This window comes from Ctenopharyngodon idella, chromosome 18, assembly GCF_019924925.1.
Source record: "Ctenopharyngodon idella isolate HZGC_01 chromosome 18, HZGC01, whole genome shotgun sequence".
Classification (NCBI taxonomy): Eukaryota; Metazoa; Chordata; class Actinopteri; order Cypriniformes; family Xenocyprididae; genus Ctenopharyngodon; species Ctenopharyngodon idella.
The window spans coordinates 25,992,000-26,009,296 of NC_067237.1; the positions used below are offsets into that span (position 1 = coordinate 25,992,000).

Here is a 17,297-nt window from a genome sequence, read left to right on the forward strand (position 1 = left end):
GCTGGTTTAGGTGTGTTTTGGGTAGCACTGTCACCTCACAGCAAAAAGATCCCTGGTTCGAGTCCCGGCTGAGCCAGGAGTCCTTTCTGTGTGGAGTTTGCATGTTGAGTGTGTGTGAGTCCCGAGCCATGTAATGGGGAAAGACCTAGCAACCTACCCTGGAAAAATCATTACCAAGAAAATTCCTGGTCAGTCTCACGCGTATAGCAAGAGATGGCCATAGAATCACCAAGAGTCAGATACGACTGGAATGATTAATGAGAATATGGTGTTTTATTTGAGTTGGAGCTAAACTCTACAGCAGGGGTGTCCAATCATGCTCCTGGAGGACCACTATCCTGTCACTATCCTGAGTTTAGCTGAAACCCTAATTAAACCCAGTAGACCCAGCTAATCAAGGTCCTCAAGATTAGAAACCCACAGGCAAGTGTGTTAGGGCAGGTTGGAGCTAAGCTCTGCAGGACGTTGGCCCTCCAGGAGCAGGCACACCCCTTCTCTACAGGAAGGTGGCCCATTAGGAGATTGGGCAGCCCTCCTCTAAACTACCACTGTATCTCTGCAGTTAAGTAGTTATATTAAGTGGCCTACATTAGTGGCTCATGAAGGTCTACTTCTTGGGCTTGAGCTTTCAAAGTTTCAGATACCAGTCAAGATCCTTAATCACTTTTGGATAAGTGGGTGAAATTCATAGGTCATAGGGTGACCTATGAATTGCTAACCTAAACTTTAAAGGTTCAAGCCCAGAATGGGACCTTCATAAGTTTTCACCATTACAAGGCAATCAAGTAACTGAATCAAACACATGATTGAAATTTAAATCACACACCTTTACCACTGACAGCATCCCTTCATTGTTGTCCAGGTTGGTCTGTATCTCAAAGTTCTGGTTGGGATCTCCATTGATGATGGAGTAAATGGCTCTCCAGGCTCCAGTGGCTGGGTCGTCTCTGTCGTCCACCGTCAGGTTCACTACCACCCCGGTTGATCCCTCATTCACAGATGCCTGGAACTACAGCACAGATTGCTTGATCTGTCAAATGTTTCAAAACAGGAAAGTGTATTAAACCAACATTTTAGCATTTGTTATCACATGTACATTGACACGTTATTTGAATTTTCAGTCTGTAATCAATATCTATAATTCTCTTTTCGATCTCATAACAATAAGACTGAATGCGCAGTGGAGAAGTTGTTGGCTGTGGGAATGAATGCTTTGACTAAATCTCTATAATTGTGCCTCTCATGTTTACAGAGATTAACACAGCTAGGGGGACAGGGTCTATTGTTTTTGGCTAACCACGCACCACCTTGAGTAATGAAAGAAGCACTGATCAACCTACGGCTGCATCAATTCCTTCCTTCCTTGTTTGGTACACGCAGAATCTCTGTCTTACATTCACCTCCCCTCCTATCCTTCTTTCTGTCCCTCTGTCAAAGATAAGGCTTAAGCTAAGCCTGTATGAAACAGCTCTTGTCCTGTTTTTTGTCACTGGATGAAAGCCACTCTTTTCAGAGTGTCGGAAATCTCCATAGTCCTTGCCCAATCCAGCCCAATGTCACAGGCCTGTTTGGGGAGATGAAGTGTTCCTAGAAGGACCAGATGAGCTCTGGTCCCCATCAGCTCTGCTATCATTTCTGTTTAGTGGCTTGTGAAGTGAGCACCCCTTCTATGCCTCAGGGATGTGCTCCCTTTATAAGAGCTGTCCAGTAGGGAGAGTGTAGGGGGCCAGATGCAAAGGTAATCAGCGTCCTGAAGAGGGTGCTGCTGGATCTAGGTGGCAGGATGAATTAGAGAAGTTTGGAAAGCGAAGCTCAGCGGTTTAAACCTCTGTGGACTGAAGTGCCACTAAGCGCTCTCTCTCACTTAATGCTTATTGCTATTGAGTTAGGAGCCACAGTTGTGAACCATCCAAGATTAACAGTGAAGAAAACCATTAATGTCATGGAGGCACATCTACACTGACAAACATTCACGCTTAGTTTTTTCACTTGCCATCTGTCTCTCGATCCGCACGCGCATGCTCACACACACACACACACAAGTTGGGTTTTTATGTTTTATGGGGCCTTTCCATAATGATTTTTATACTGTAAAAACTGTATATTCGATCCTCTAACCCTAAACCTATTCCTAAACCTTCCTATCAGAGAAAACTTTCTGCATTATTACATTTTCAGAAAAACATTAATTAGTATGATTTATAGTATGATTTGTTTTCTTGGCCTTTTATTGTTTTCTGTTTTCAATTATATTCAAATAAACTATACAATAGGCACTTTTTACATATAAAGTGCGATCTAAAAGCCTAGAACCACATTGAAAATGTTCTTTTCTTTTATATAAACCTGGAAATAAACAGAAAGTTGAAAGATGTAGTAAAAAAGGTTTAAAAATGTAATGTAAATGCATAATAAAGAAGAAACATATTAGATTCTGTAGTATTTATTAAAACGTTATTTTCGTAAACTTGAAAATAACTTTGTAGGATTTAGAAACATTTGAAACAAACAAAAAAATTACATGAACGAAAAATAAAATCTTGAAAAAAACATTAAGGGCCCTATCATACACCCGGCACAATGCGGGTGTAGTTTTGCTAGTTTCAGCCCGACGCAGTTATCATTTTCACATCCTGCACCACATTGTTTAAATAGCAAATGCGTTTGCACCCATTTGTGCGACCATGGCACTCGTTTTTTGGTCTGAAAATGAGGTGTGTTCAGGCGCATTGTTGGACCGTTACTATTTTGAGGCAAGATCGTTAAAATAAGGGCCCTAAGTGTGAAAAGGTACTGCTACCACGATCAACTATAGACACATCAGGTAGTAGATGCAAGCAATGACTTTCAGCCTCAGTCTCACCTGAAAATATAGATTTTTCATTTGTAAAGGCTCATCTCCCAAGAAGAGTAACTTCTTCAATAGTAAAAAGAAAGAACCCAGTGATTTTGTTCCTTACAAGAGAAAGAGAGAGAGAAAACACTCCTGGAGTCAGCCTTACATATAAGCTATGGTCCATCCTTTCCTGAAAAGAGATCTCCATTTCAATGTTTCATTTCTGAAACACAGACCCAGCTCACCGTGTCCTTAAAACCTGTGTGTGCCTCAAAGAAGATGAGATTGTATCTGTCTGCTGAAGGCCATGGAGCGATAACATCACTTACATATTACTTCAGCTCCAATGAGAGACTTGTGTCTACACTGAGCCCTGCAGGTGTATCACTGTCAAAATCACAGCGGCGGGAGATACTCTCCCGCTATCAACCAAGATTTTATCATGTGTGGAATAAACAATTAAACAAACATTGTCGCAAATATTTACAGAGGGACACGAATGCACGCTGTGCATCTTCACACCGCTGACCGATCGTGTTTCATTTAATCATCTGGGGCAGTGAAGCGGTCAGATGGATGTATTCAATCTTTGTTGGCTGCTGATACCCTGGCCCTGCCATACCACTGATAAGACCCCAATCCCTCCGAGTTCACAAAGCAACCAGCAGTGTGACAAACAGGGAAGTTATCAACCCGAGGCTAGACCCCAAAACTGAGAGTACGGGGTGGGTTTGTGTGTGTGAGGTAGATGTCGCCTAGTTAAAGCCCTCCAGCAACAGAACACAGGGCAAGTGAGGAGGAGAGAGAATGTGGCCTGAGCGAGATAAATCACTTCCTACAGAGCTGCCGGTGCGGCGACACCCGGAAGCTAAGAATGACTGGGATTATTTGGCATTCCATTCATTATCAGTAATGTAGCACAGTGTGAAGGCATCATTGGAGATTCGTTTTGAGCTGTGCTACTGCTTTAGTAACAAATAGCTCAGAAAATCTGCACCTGATACTGTAACTCACCCTTCGTCTTGACATCTGTTCGAGGAATCAAATCAACATTCATGACCTTTCGAAAAACTCTGCTTGACTTACAAGTCTCAAATTGCACATCTCAAAGCGGGAATGTGAGGAAAAACCCGCATACTGTTTTCACAGCTTAACGAGATTCTAGAAAATAACACTTTCCACGTGCAGCCAAACTGGGAACACTTTCGAGGTGAAAGGCACTCCAGAAGGCTTCAGTGAACAAGAGTCATGTGAAGGGTCTCTCCTGATGTGCCTGTGGATGACAATACAGGTGCCTTTTATGCCACAGGAAACCTCACTCATACTTTTTTCTTCACAGCCTCGCAGAGTGACAGACTGAGACGTTCCACAGTCTGGCGGCCCTTCATCAGGAGCCAGCGGCCCCGACGGTGTCAGTTATTCCATTATAACTTACAGTAACATTTTATAATAACTAAAATAGGGCCATTCAGATTTTTTGTTCTGAGTGGAAGGTCTGAAGAATGGATTTAAATATGGTAAAATATTTTAAAAGGAATAGCTCACAGCAACATGAAAATTCTGTCATCATACTCATGACTCATGACTGCCTTTCTTACGTGAAACACAAAATAAAATATTTAGAGAAATGTCTCAAAAATAGTTGAAACATTCTTCAAAATATCTTCTTTTGTGTTCTGCGAAAGATGGAATTACATGAGGGTGAGTAAATGGTTGAACTATCCCTTTAAAAACTGTTGCTCCATCATGATAGCATTTTGGAACTCAGCGATACATGAAATCAAGTTTTCATAGCTAGTAGCTTGGTTTCAGGACTTATATTAATGAATTCAAATTAATTATTAATAATAGAAGAAATAAGTTAATGTCAATACATTGCACTGTAAACCTGCCATCTTCCTTTCTTAACCAGAGAAAATATATGTGGAATAATGAATAGTGTAGACATCATTTAATTAAGCATATTGCACTAGCCCAGAGAGTTCAATCCTGCTTATGGAGATTTTCCTTTTCTTCAGAGTTTAGATCCAACTCTAATCAAACACACCTGAACCTGTTAATCAATGTCTTGGGCTCATTTGGAAATTACAGACAGGTGTGTGAGAGCAGTGATGGAACCAAATGCTAAACTAAATGCCAAACCCACAAAATGAAGTGTTGCATCCTAATTTGTTTTCTTCTGCCATGCACTATAAGTATGCACTTTGCTGGTGATGGGAAAGTACAAACTTTTGAGTATTTTAAAATACAGTACACCAGTATTGTGGCATAATTCTTCATTAAACCACCATATTTTGGCATATAAGCTTAAATTCATTTATAGTACACCATCCATGCACCTTAAGCATATATTTTCTAATTTTGGATGCTATAATTCTAATTCTGAATATAAGTAATCATGGATAGTATGCAAACTGGAATGAAGCCTAAGTGCATCCCTAATGCCAAGTTTACACTACAGGATTTTAAGCCCGATTTGCAAGTTAACAAGCTCGCCGACAGGTTGGGCTGTGATCATGGAAAAATCAGCGAGTGATCGGCGCTCGCCAATCTTTATGTGTAAACTACTCAACGATGCATCAAAGAGGCTCGCTGACACGTCGCTAACACCTTGCAGACGCCAGACAAATATCTAGCATGCTAAATATCTGGAGTTGTCGGTCGACTCAATATCCTGTGGTATCACGTGTCGCGACAAGACAGCCAATGAAATATACACCGATGTCTATGGAAGCAGCAATAACAATCCATTCAAATATAATTTGTTGACGTTTATTCATATCAGATACACATTGTGTAAGTAACTATAAAGCTCACTCACTCTATTGTTCTCCCTGTTCACCGGTCACAGCTGGCCGCCGTGTGTCACGTGACAAGAATGACGTGTCGTCATGGAAATAAAGGGAAATAAAGGGAAACGTTCTAAAATAAGTTGCCTTAACTCTGGGAGGTCAACCAGAATGTATTTAACTTATGCGTGAAAGGGTTATTTTAATTTTAATTAAATTTAATTCAAAATTTAATATAATTTCCTCCCAACATCCATTTTCAAATAAAGTCAGTGGGTGACAGAGTTGTTGTAAGCTTGTGTAGTGTGTAACCTCCTGTTGCAGATCATTTACGTAGTGTCACGTAGTGTAAACACTACAACGACTTCAAGCAGGTCACGTAGTCTGAACAGCACAGTGATCTGATGACGTTTAAAAGTCCTGTAGTGTAAACTTAGCTTTATGACAGATTTGCAAGTAGACATTTTTACATACAGATAACATCCTTGTCTTAATGTCTGGCATCTTGCTATCTAGCAATTTCTATAACTGACACATTACTTCATCATTAAGGACACTTTCTGTTTGAAGATGTCATGACGATATATATATCACTGCATCCCCTGAGATGTAATGAGAATCCCTGACTGTTCACAAACTGCCTTACACAGCTGATTTTATTTATGAGGACATGTGAAATAGTTGTACGTCTCTGTAGTCCATTAATTACCAGCTGGACTTCACAGGACAGATGGGACTCATAAAAGTATCTTGAAGTTATGACTTGTAGTCTTACATTTAGGGTTGCAAAACGTAAGATGGATTTATTCTGTACAACAGAATTGTGTTAAATCCACAGGGATGCAGTTTGTCACAGTCAAACAACTGAAAATGCTTCAGTATTTAACAATCTGAATATGTTTGGAAAGTGTCAATGCTACAAAAGAAGAAAACAAAACATTAAAACTGTACACGAGGGAGAATGTGGAACTACTACTACCACCAAACCGCTATTTGTTGGCTTATTGGATGTTGGGTTGTACTATTCATTAAAATATAATTTAGTTTAGTAAGTGGTGAAATATAAATATAATCATTCCCACATCATTAAGTTTTAAATGATTTGTAGCTGTTAATTAAAATGACTAAAATATAAAGCATTTAAAACTGCAATTCTGTTCATCTTGAAAGATTTATTTATTTGTTTTGTGTTATAATTTGACTTGGTGGAAACTAAATGTATATAAGTGTAATGGTGTGTGACACTACAATTAAAAAAAAAATCATTTATTTTTACAACAGATACAGTGAAGCTATATGTCAGTGTGCCAAAATCGAAGCAAATTCATCTCAAAAGTTTAGTTTCCAATTGTTTTAGTACTTAAACATTTGGAAAGTAATAAATGCAATACCAAATGATGAGATAAATTCAATAATAGATGAATGTGTTTACACAATCATGTTTAATGAGACACTTTAATGAGACTTTTAGAAGGATAAATGCAGTTCAACATTGGACTTAACTATATTAAACAACTATATTAAAACCAACCAATTTCATCTATTAATATTTTAAAAAAAAAAAAGAAAAAAAACTACATTGTCATATAAACAAATCAGCAACTCCACTGATTTTCTCACAGTTATGAAGATGTTGCTGATAAACTATTATTCGCTGCTTCTTTGATTCTGCTGACTATAGAGTTTTACTTCAGAATATTTTCTACAATCTCTTGCTTAGAGGCAATTTGAGCTGAAGGTTCAATCCATAAAGTTATGATAGTTACGTATGTAACAAAAAGTCTCAAACAATAAGAAGTTTGGCACAACTATATTGATTCAAAATATTGAGTGCAGTGCTTTCAGATATAACAACCATTCAGTGCTCTCCATACACAGAATAACAAAAGCCATGAGACGAATGAAAGCAAACACCCACACATCACTTCACGAGCTTTGACTTTGCCTCCACAACAGAGCTGTAAACATGCTAATATCCACTAATTGAAAATTATAGTTAATAAATCTTTCACTCTCTTACTCTCTCAGTAGTGGATATTAAATGTGTTGTACTATAAAGGGTGGGTGTCATTTCTACTCTGTATACAATGCTTAAATTGTGCCTGAATAATCCTGAATGTCTCACCTAGGTCAATAGAATCACGTGTTTCTCCACCTTAAAAATACCAATTAAATCTGTCTGTATATAGTAGAAGAACAATGTTCAACACTTGATCTTAACTTTCTTACTAAACTGATGTATTCTAGCTACTCAAGCTCATACTGAGTGACAAATGAGGGCAAGATCAAGTCATCATCCCTTGACTGAATACGTCTGTTCTTGATGGATATGAAAATGACATATATATGGCAACAGATGTAGTATAACTGTAGCTCATGATGAGTAAAATCATAAATGCATAAACATGCCAAAACAACTAACAAGCTGGCAAAGCGATCTGGTACATTGTGAGAAGAACATGTTGTTTTGTAAACAATTTAAAACGCAGAAATGCAAATTAAAGATTCCAAAGAAAAGATTTGCATAATATGAAATATGCTAAACAACTATAATGTGGTCTGGTGTTTTCATTATACAAACGGAAAGACTGCTCAGTCCTGTCATACACACTGATGAGAAACATTAATTTATATTAATGCATGCTAAATATGCTGAAATGACTTCGCAGATTTGATAAAGGATTACACAGTGTTAGAAGCTGGTTTCCTTTTTTCGACATGCCATGTTAGCATATTCTGAGTAAATTAATTTAAGCTCTAACTGAAAGGATATCCTATTAATTTTCGTGGAAAATAATGTATAATGGTGCTTTGATATTAATATTAAATAAATATCTAAAACATACATAGATAAAACTTCATAGAAATGTATTTGGTGCTTAACAGATCAGCAGTTCAAACATGAATTTACATGGATATACTGTACATTCTATATGTAAAACTAGTAACTGAACTGTTAATCATTACTGTTAATCATACTGTTAGTATTGAATAACAATGTATCTTAAGAAAGGTTTTTATAAATTGTTATCTATGTACAGTATGTACTTTAAATTCCAAGAAACCTCTTGCTCTAATCATGACATTTGTGAACCATGAGCCACTGTAGTTTATTCTACAAATCTGCATGTGTTTTTCAGGCCTGAAGATATTTTAGAGAGTCTCTCAGAGTCCTCATAGACACTAAATGGCAGAACATTGCTCTGAAAATCAGTGTTTTTGAAGTATTGTCATTATTAGTAGTGCTACTGTGGATCTGAAAGTGCCTTTCATGATTACTTAGCATCAGGCAGCAAACACAGTCACCTATTTTTGGGACCAGAATTGTCATGGGTAATTATCTTTATTTGACTTTTCAATAGAAGTGCCTTTGTCAAGGACAAAGAAATATGTTTCATTTAAGACGTGCTATTGCAATGCACACTATACATACACATTTGGTCAAATGTTTGAAATAATTGTTGATTTTAGCATTTTTGCATTCTTTTACAGCATTTATAAACAAATAAAACCAGCTTCGGTGAGCATAAGTGACTTCTTTCAAAAACATTCTTTAAAATAATAATAATAATAATTCCATGACCATAAATAATTGCTGGTGTAGCTGTAGGAATTGAGCTACATCAGAAATGGGGTTCCTGAAATTGGGTTCTGGGGCAGTAAATGGGACATCATTTCACATCATCGATAATATTAAGGCTAAAACTGACTTTACTCCTGTTGGTAACCAAATTGTTTTCATCTCACAAGAGAATTGACATCTGGACATGTTATCTGTCCTCTTATTGGAGGGGAAAAAACAGAACAGGAGAGTGGGAAAGGTTGCTAAGATTAATAATGAAGAAAGAATATTTGCAGAACCAAAAGGTCATTCATTTACTGAGAAAATCAAGTGGGAGTCAAAATGATTCAATCCATAAAAATATTGAGTGAACTATGGCTCTATTTGCACACAATGGACAAAATTTAAAAGCCAAGTTGGGAGGAGTGATAGGGAACATCTTGACTGCCCTTCCTTATTTTCCTCTTTCCTAGTTCAAGAACCATCATAGTCAAAATGACTAAAGCCCAATTACTGCATATGGTCCAGATCCCTTGGCTCTGTTCTAAAACCAGATAAGATGCCTTACTGTCTAGTGCCTACATAGGCAGCTCCATTCTACACAGCATCTAAAGCTGAACTATATATATAAGATTGTGTGTGTGTGTGTGTGTGTTCTTCTTTTTCTTTATTCCCTTTAATCCTTTATTTATTCTAAGACCTCTTCACCCTCTTCATTTCTTCTTTTTATTTTTTCTCTGAGCTTTTTACAATGCACTCTGGGATTGCCTTCTCTGAAAAGGATACATGCAATTCTGCCCTAAAATTTGGCCAAAACAAGATATCTCAGAAGGCAGTATAATTATTCTGAGATTGGCAGCCTAGGCAGTTCACTAGACTTTGGAACAAAGCCAGTCACACCGAGTAGCAGTATTCCTTTTCTATGTTTAAAATCACCCTGAGAACATCTGTGAGATGTGAGAGAGACCTTGTATATCAATGTGCCATGTGTGGTTTTACCTGTGGTTATCGTGATCTACAAATATATGATACTACGGAAGACCAATGGTTAATTTTAATAAGAGTAGATTCCTAACTCTGACAGCATATATTTAAATGTTACCCTATAAAAACGAGATTGTTCATTTTCTTACAGATATTACTGTTTTTGTTCATGAAAATGAATTTGCATCCACCAGTGCCACTGCTCTTAAATGTTAGTCTGGAGCCCTGTAAATGCAAAGTCAATTGGCCATTGAACAAATAAGAACATCCATCCGATCAGAGTTGACCCCCAAAGCGCACCCGACTTTTGTTACAATCATGTTGCGGACTTGTAGCCATCATAGTTGATGTCATTAGCATTTTGACGGAGGCAGCGCCGTACTGTCACTGCAGGGGAGAGAGGCAGCTCAGATAAGCTGTCACTTCCCTTTGAGTGACAGGCATGATAAGCCGGATCAGTGGCTGCTGCAGCACTTGGAAGGGGTTCATCGGAAATAGATGCCAGTTATCACAAAGTGCCAGTGGGTGGGCGGGCATGTACATACCACCTGCAGCAACTACCACAGCCTCTGGCATCTCCCTCCACAGCTCCAAGATCCCGAATCAGGAAGCAGGAGTCAGAGGGACCCGGGGACACAGAGAAAATAGAGGGAGCATGGATAGGTCTGCTATTATCCTAATAATACTCCCGCTGCGGGACACTGTTACGTGACCCCATACATTGACCGAGGTCTAGAATTATCTTTGGGCAGGCAATAATTCTCTTGTCACACACTGCAGACATTTATTTTAAAAGACAAATGTTCAATGGTGGCTCGGATGCTAAATACATGAAATGAATTGAGGTCAAAGGAAAACCAAAAGCTCTGCTGCTTAGTGGAGGCCAGGCGGTTTGTCGATGTGCTACAAGAGGTGCAGATAGTTCCCTGATCTTTTTCAGGTTCATTTGAGGATATGATCTCAGTGGGGTAGTTTAAATTCCAATTGATTGTCACTGTGATGAGCAATTTACAACATAAAGAACCAGATACTGAATAAAAGATCTTTGTGAAGCTGTGCTGCTGATGCAAATAAATAATACAGCTTCATTGTGTAGGCCTGTTAGTTTTTATTAAGAGTTGTATTGGTTTTACAATACAGTGAGCTAAAGGGTGGATTCACATTGGAGTAGAGATAGAAGCAGTTTTCTATAAGCCATCCTGTTTTTTGATGCTAGATCAGATTGGACCAATGACAATAAATGACTGGAAATGATAAACTGTGGCTATGATCATACAGTATACTTAAAATCTTTCTGATGAAGACTATGCTATGATTGTAAATCCCTAAAGTTAAACATTTGTTATTTAAGAAAAAAATTAGGAAATGTGTGAAGTTGTCATGTTTTTCTTTGCTTGTTTCTTCTAAAAATTCTATTTAAAAGTCAAGAGTTTTGGGTGATTTTGAGATTAAGCTTTTTGCTCTTTTGCAAAATTTGGGGGAGATAAGGAAGTAAATTATCTCACTTCTGGGGCAAGTAACAATCTGGGCTTTATCGCAGAAAGATAAATGGTAAAGCAGAAGAAATTTAAATTCTGTTGTCATTTATTCACCCTCACGTCGTACCAAACCTGTATCACTTTTTTTCTTCTGCAGAACACAAAAGAATACTTTTTGAATTTTGGTAACCAAACAGTTTTGGTGGCCATCGACTGGACTTTTGGCTGAACTATCCATTTAAATCCTCAGGTTTTCTCCCAAAGAAACAGCTCATGCTGGTTTGCTGCTCTTAGCTACATTAGTTCAATATGTCTCCCAGCCTGGTCAAGCTAGTGCTTTGGTGTTTCAGCCAGGAGGTCAGCTGGCTAAAACCAGCAAACCAGCTTAGGCATTTTTCAGAAGGACTGAAATTTTAAAATGTACCACTTTCAAAGTCATTTTTCATGAATATTTACTGAGGTCTGTCAGATACAGTGGTCTGTGAGAGGAAGAGGGGATATTCTGCTGATCCACAACCACAACTCTCTAGTCTCGTGGGGTGGACTTGTGCCAAAAACAAAGACATGCACTCAAAAAGCACCTGTGAGTAGACAGCATGCTTTGCTACTGCTGGATTTCACAGCATATTCAAGAGTGTTTTCAAGCGTGTGCAAAGAGGAGGTGCTGTAGTCAGCTCAGACCCTGTCAGACTGGTAAATGGAGAAAAATTATCATGGAAAGTGCTTGTTAAAAACACACTAACACAAACACGCTTCTTGTTAAGGAGCGGGGTAAAGTGACATGAGAATAAAGATACTAATAAAAATGCTCACATAGATGTCACTATCTAAAGTACTAGTTCTAATTAATGTTGATTACATTTTTATCTTCTAGTCACCATTATGATGATCAGTGTTCATGCTGGTGAACCTAGTACACTCCGCTCATTTAAAATCAATTTTCTTTATGCAGATGCAATTTGCAAAAAAACAGATGTAGTTTTTATATTTTATATTCTAGTTTTATCTGATAACATTTCTGACATAACCTCAAAATAACCCACTTCTAAATACTCACATTAAAGGTGCATAAGCGATTTCTGAGAAACTCTGTTGAACATGGATCGGACTGAGCACCATAACAAACTAGCCAATCAGCAGCAGGGGGCATATAAACTCTTGATGGGGGAGGAGAGAGAATGAGCAAGAGGGTAATTTGAAGAAATACTTTTGAAAAAGAGTTGGCTGAGAGACATTACAAAAAGAGAAAATTGTCAGAGGAATATCACTGGGAAAAGAAGAGTTATGATCAGGAAAGAGCTTTAGGACACTCATTAATATTAGAAAAGCTTTCCAGCACTGGAGAGACCTAAACAGGAAGGCCTGAAAATGGACACAGAGTTTGCGCTGTTTCTGATCCATACGTGAGTGATATTGGTTTTGAATGCCACTGTTTGTTTGGAGCTAGTGTGCTGCTGGCAACTTACAACGAACTCTTGCTTGTATATACTCTTGTGTAATGTGTGTTCATTTTTGTTCTTCCTTATTGTTCGTTCGTCATCTTCACTTTTTTTTTTTTTTCTTTTTTTCACAAAGCATTATTTTGCTTCACTTCTGTTGTGATAAAGAGACACTCTTGCATTCTGTGTTCATGCATTTTAGGGGCGAAACAATGAAGGAAGGGGTGTGTTTGTTTGGGTTGATTTCAAATATCAACAGTGTTCAACAATGATTCTCAGAAATCAGTCCCCACATTACTAATTTTAATAATAATTTTAATGTAATTATTTTTTATGCAAATTCTTTGCATATAGCCTATTCATGGTGTTAGTATTTACAGTAAACAACATAACGCAGCAGCAATTGTCAAAGACACTTGGTAACCTAAATGAGTGTCCACATCAACCAGTCAGAAAGCCCTTCTCCCTGGCACAGCAGTGCATCTTGGGAATGGGCCAAGAGAGGGTAGAAGTAATGTCTCTGGGAATCTGACAACAGCCCAGGGCACTTCCTCTAAAATAACCATACAGCTCAAAATAAGTGTCTCTGCATCAGCCTTGCATAGTTGTTTTCCCTCCGCTGGCTAGCAAAGTGCAAGTGTAGCATTTTCTGACAAATTTATCACAGGTGGGCTCAAATGGACATGCAGCTTAAGTTTGCACATAGCATAAGTGCAGTTTTCTTGCCCTCTGGGTTTTATATTGCTGAATGGCAGAGGTGGCCTCTATTTGTGACTGTTTAGCAAAAGACTAATGTGTATTTTATAGCCTATAGCTAAAATGTGTAGCTAAAAAATCCTGAAATACCAATGATTACAACAACAATACACGTACAAACAATACATTCCATCCATGGACAGACCATTATTGCTAGGGCAGACACTGAGTACTATAACACAATCATTTCAGACTGCAAACAGGAGGTCGCAGAGGATAAGCGACTGAGAAGGACCCAGTCCATCACCTTTGTGTGTGAGTATTTGTGAAGCACAGCTGTCACTGCAGTGCACCTGAGATTAAAGTGATTGATGCAGGGGGGGCTTTTTCTCACAAGGTCAGTGTATCTGAGTGAATAGCTGAGGCCCTGGCCGAGCATTGAGGGCTTCTGTTTGTATATGTGTGACTTGAGTGATTGACAATTGGAAATGATTGGTGAAGGCCTTCTGGACTGAGAAGCTTGAGTGTTTTTCCTCATGGTAGATGACTGTGTTTTTCCTCATGGTAGATGACTGCAGGTGTTAAGCTGCATCAAACTGCTATGAATCATTTCAAAAGAAAGTGAATGCAGTACAATAGTCAGCTGTTCAGAGGGTGCAATATTCAGTTACAAAATGTGGTTCAACCTTAATTTTATGAAGCGAGAAGAATACTTTTTGTGCGCAAAAACAAAATAAAAATAATGACTTTATTCAACAATTTCTTCGGCTCAGTATTGACTGACGCTGTACACGTGAGCAGCACGACGCATGTGTGTGATGCTGATGCAGGAGCCGGCCAATAATGAGCCACCATTCTGATGTAAACACGGAAGCACTGCACTGGGTTCACTGCGTCAACTGCGTAGGAGACTGACATGGGAGAGAAGAAATTGTTGAATAAAGTCGTTATTTTTGTTTTTGCGAAGAAATAGTATTTATTCTCGTCGCTTCATAAAATTAACGTTGAACCACTGTAGTAACGTTGACTATTTTAACGATGTTGCAATTATGATCACAATTACTGTTTTTACTGTATTTTTGATCAGATAAATGCAGCCTTGGTGAGCATAAGAGACTTCTTTTTTTTTTTTTAATAAATCTCATAATTCTGACTAAGTCTGAAAATCAATTGGAATCTTTAGAGGCCACTTTCTAAAAAACGATTTTACAACAGCCATTAAAATGATTATTTACAGTTTGGAGTAGAAATATAACACTCGTATTACTAGAAAGCTGTGTTCAGTCTTTCTGGGTCCCAAAGACCGAAAATTATGGAGAAGGTTACATACTGTCAATAAATAACATCACTAAGAAGGGAAGAAAAAATGAGAAGAGAGATGAAAAATAGGTTCCTCCTACCAGTGAGTGTGTAAACTCAGGTGCGTGGTCGTTCCTGTCTGTGATGGTGATGGTGGCTGTTGCTGTTCCTGTCAGTCCCACTTCACTTCCTGCCATGTCCTTCGCCACAATCTCCAGCTCATACTGCGTGGTTGGAAGAGTCTGCGGACACATAGTTGTGAACAGTTAGATAGAGGGAGTACAGTTGTGATAACAACTTAAGTGGCTTAAATGGAGAACAAGTCATTGTTTCACAGCTGCTTTAGTGCTGCTTAGACTCTGTCAATATGCACTGAAAAGCATCACATACTTTTAATGAGTGCTTACATTGTAAATTAACTGGAAAAGTGGAGCAATTAGGATCTAATTAACCAATCATTGTATTGAATCATGGGTTCAGCTAAAAAGGGTCCCGTAGTTCATCACTGACATTTCAAACGCTAAAGTCAATCGGTACAAAAAGTTAATTATTGCTCATGATTGACCGGTGATCTATGAGACCAAAATATCCTTTTGTTTATTTACATTTACTCTTGTGTAAGGCCTTCTTCAGGGATGGTCACGAAACAATGATAAAGGCTTCATGCAAGAGCACTGACGTTCCCTGACAGGTGCTAGTCTAAATAAATGTCAAGTTTCAGTCTCTTTTCAAAGGTAATACTGAAAGAAAACATCTAAATGTCAATTAACGCCCACATCACCTTTCCTTCAAGGCCACGTTCTTAACTGGAATGTCAAGAGAGAAAACGAGAAAAAAAAAAAAAAAAAATGTGTGGGCTTAAACTTTGTGGGCTTAAGGCTCTTTTTTTTGTCCCAATGGTGGATTTATATTAAAACTAACATACGTTTTTCTTTAAGGTCACATTAAAACCGATGCGGTTACATTTAAATTGTCCCAGACCCAGACTTATATATATACAGTATGTACTGTATACACATTTTTTCAATCAATACAAAAATATGATCAATGATCAAAACTAAATATCACTTGTGAGTAGAATATTTCTATTTTGTGTCATTTCCGACTAAGCTGTAATTATGTCAAGTTATTAAAATATTTTGATCAACCTCAAATTAAATAAATATATGACTGTCAAAAGAAAAGAGTTTATTTTCTTCAACTATGAGCTAAAAGTTCTCACAGTTTTAGAAACAAGTTCTCGGGTGAAAGAGAGATACCAGAAACACCTACATTGTCAGCATTTTTATTCAAGATGTGCCTTTCTTATAAAGTTTACTTATATTACATAGTTTTCTTTAGAGATTGTGAAAGACAGCAGACAGAAACATATTCCTGAAATTAAGTTTTGAGAGAAGCCAAGGTTATTTCAGAGATATTTCAGGTGAAATATCCTGCAATCACTGCATGAATAATACATAAGCTAAAGAAATGGGCACAAAATCTTAATACTGTATAGACATATGGTTTCTCTGAAGCAAACAAAAAGGTATAAATGCATCAAAACAAATTTTCGGAGTGGCTGAAACTGCTTCATCTCTATCAAACACCACCTACTCATCATATGGGAAATAAACCTTCTCTAGACCAAAAGCCCAATATTCATAAATCCAAGACAACAAGCATTTGTTAAAATAAGTCAACCCTACTGGAAAGCCATGATGGCACATTACACAGGGAGGTGCTGTTAATGCTAACATTTATTTCCTTTATTGAAATCCCACTCAGCGCAGTGTTAAGTACCACATGCTTAATAAAACTCATCCATCTGTTTCACATAATGCCCAGGAGGCCTGTGCTGCAGTCATTTACCCATGGTGCATTGCCTCTTTGTATAAATTACTCTTGCTATCTCAGGCTTCAAATAGTGGCTCAGAAGTATGTCATTCTAACAAAGCTGCAATTAATAAAGTTTAAAATCACAGTATATTGCAGATAAAAAATAGTGACGTATATTTTTTTAAAAACTTTTTAACTGAGGCATAACATTTAAGAAACCCAATGATCTAATAAATGTGGAAAACTCCTCCAGACTTATTTAATTTTAATTCAAATAGGATAACAACTGTGAAATATTAAAGGATTAGTTCACTTTAAAATGAAAATTACCCCAAGATTTACTTACCTTCAAGCCATCCTAGGTGTATTTGACTTTCTTCTTTCTGATGAACACAA

At 37.8% G+C, this 17,297-nt stretch overlaps 1 protein-coding gene across 2 annotated transcripts in view; it reads right to left on the reverse strand.

Annotated features, from left to right (window-relative positions):
• The window catches only part of cdh13 (cadherin 13, H-cadherin (heart)), a 355,078-nt gene that overhangs the window by 48,093 nt on the left and 289,688 nt on the right, over window positions 1-17,297 (reverse strand). For both annotated transcript variants that reach the window (XM_051869540.1, XM_051869541.1), the window contains 2 exons: window positions 15,185-15,325; window positions 827-1,009 (listed from right to left, as the gene is read on the reverse strand). In XM_051869540.1, coding sequence (XP_051725500.1) covers window positions 827-1,009; window positions 15,185-15,325 — 324 coding nt within the window. The remainder of the gene's footprint in view (window positions 1-826; window positions 1,010-15,184; window positions 15,326-17,297) is intronic.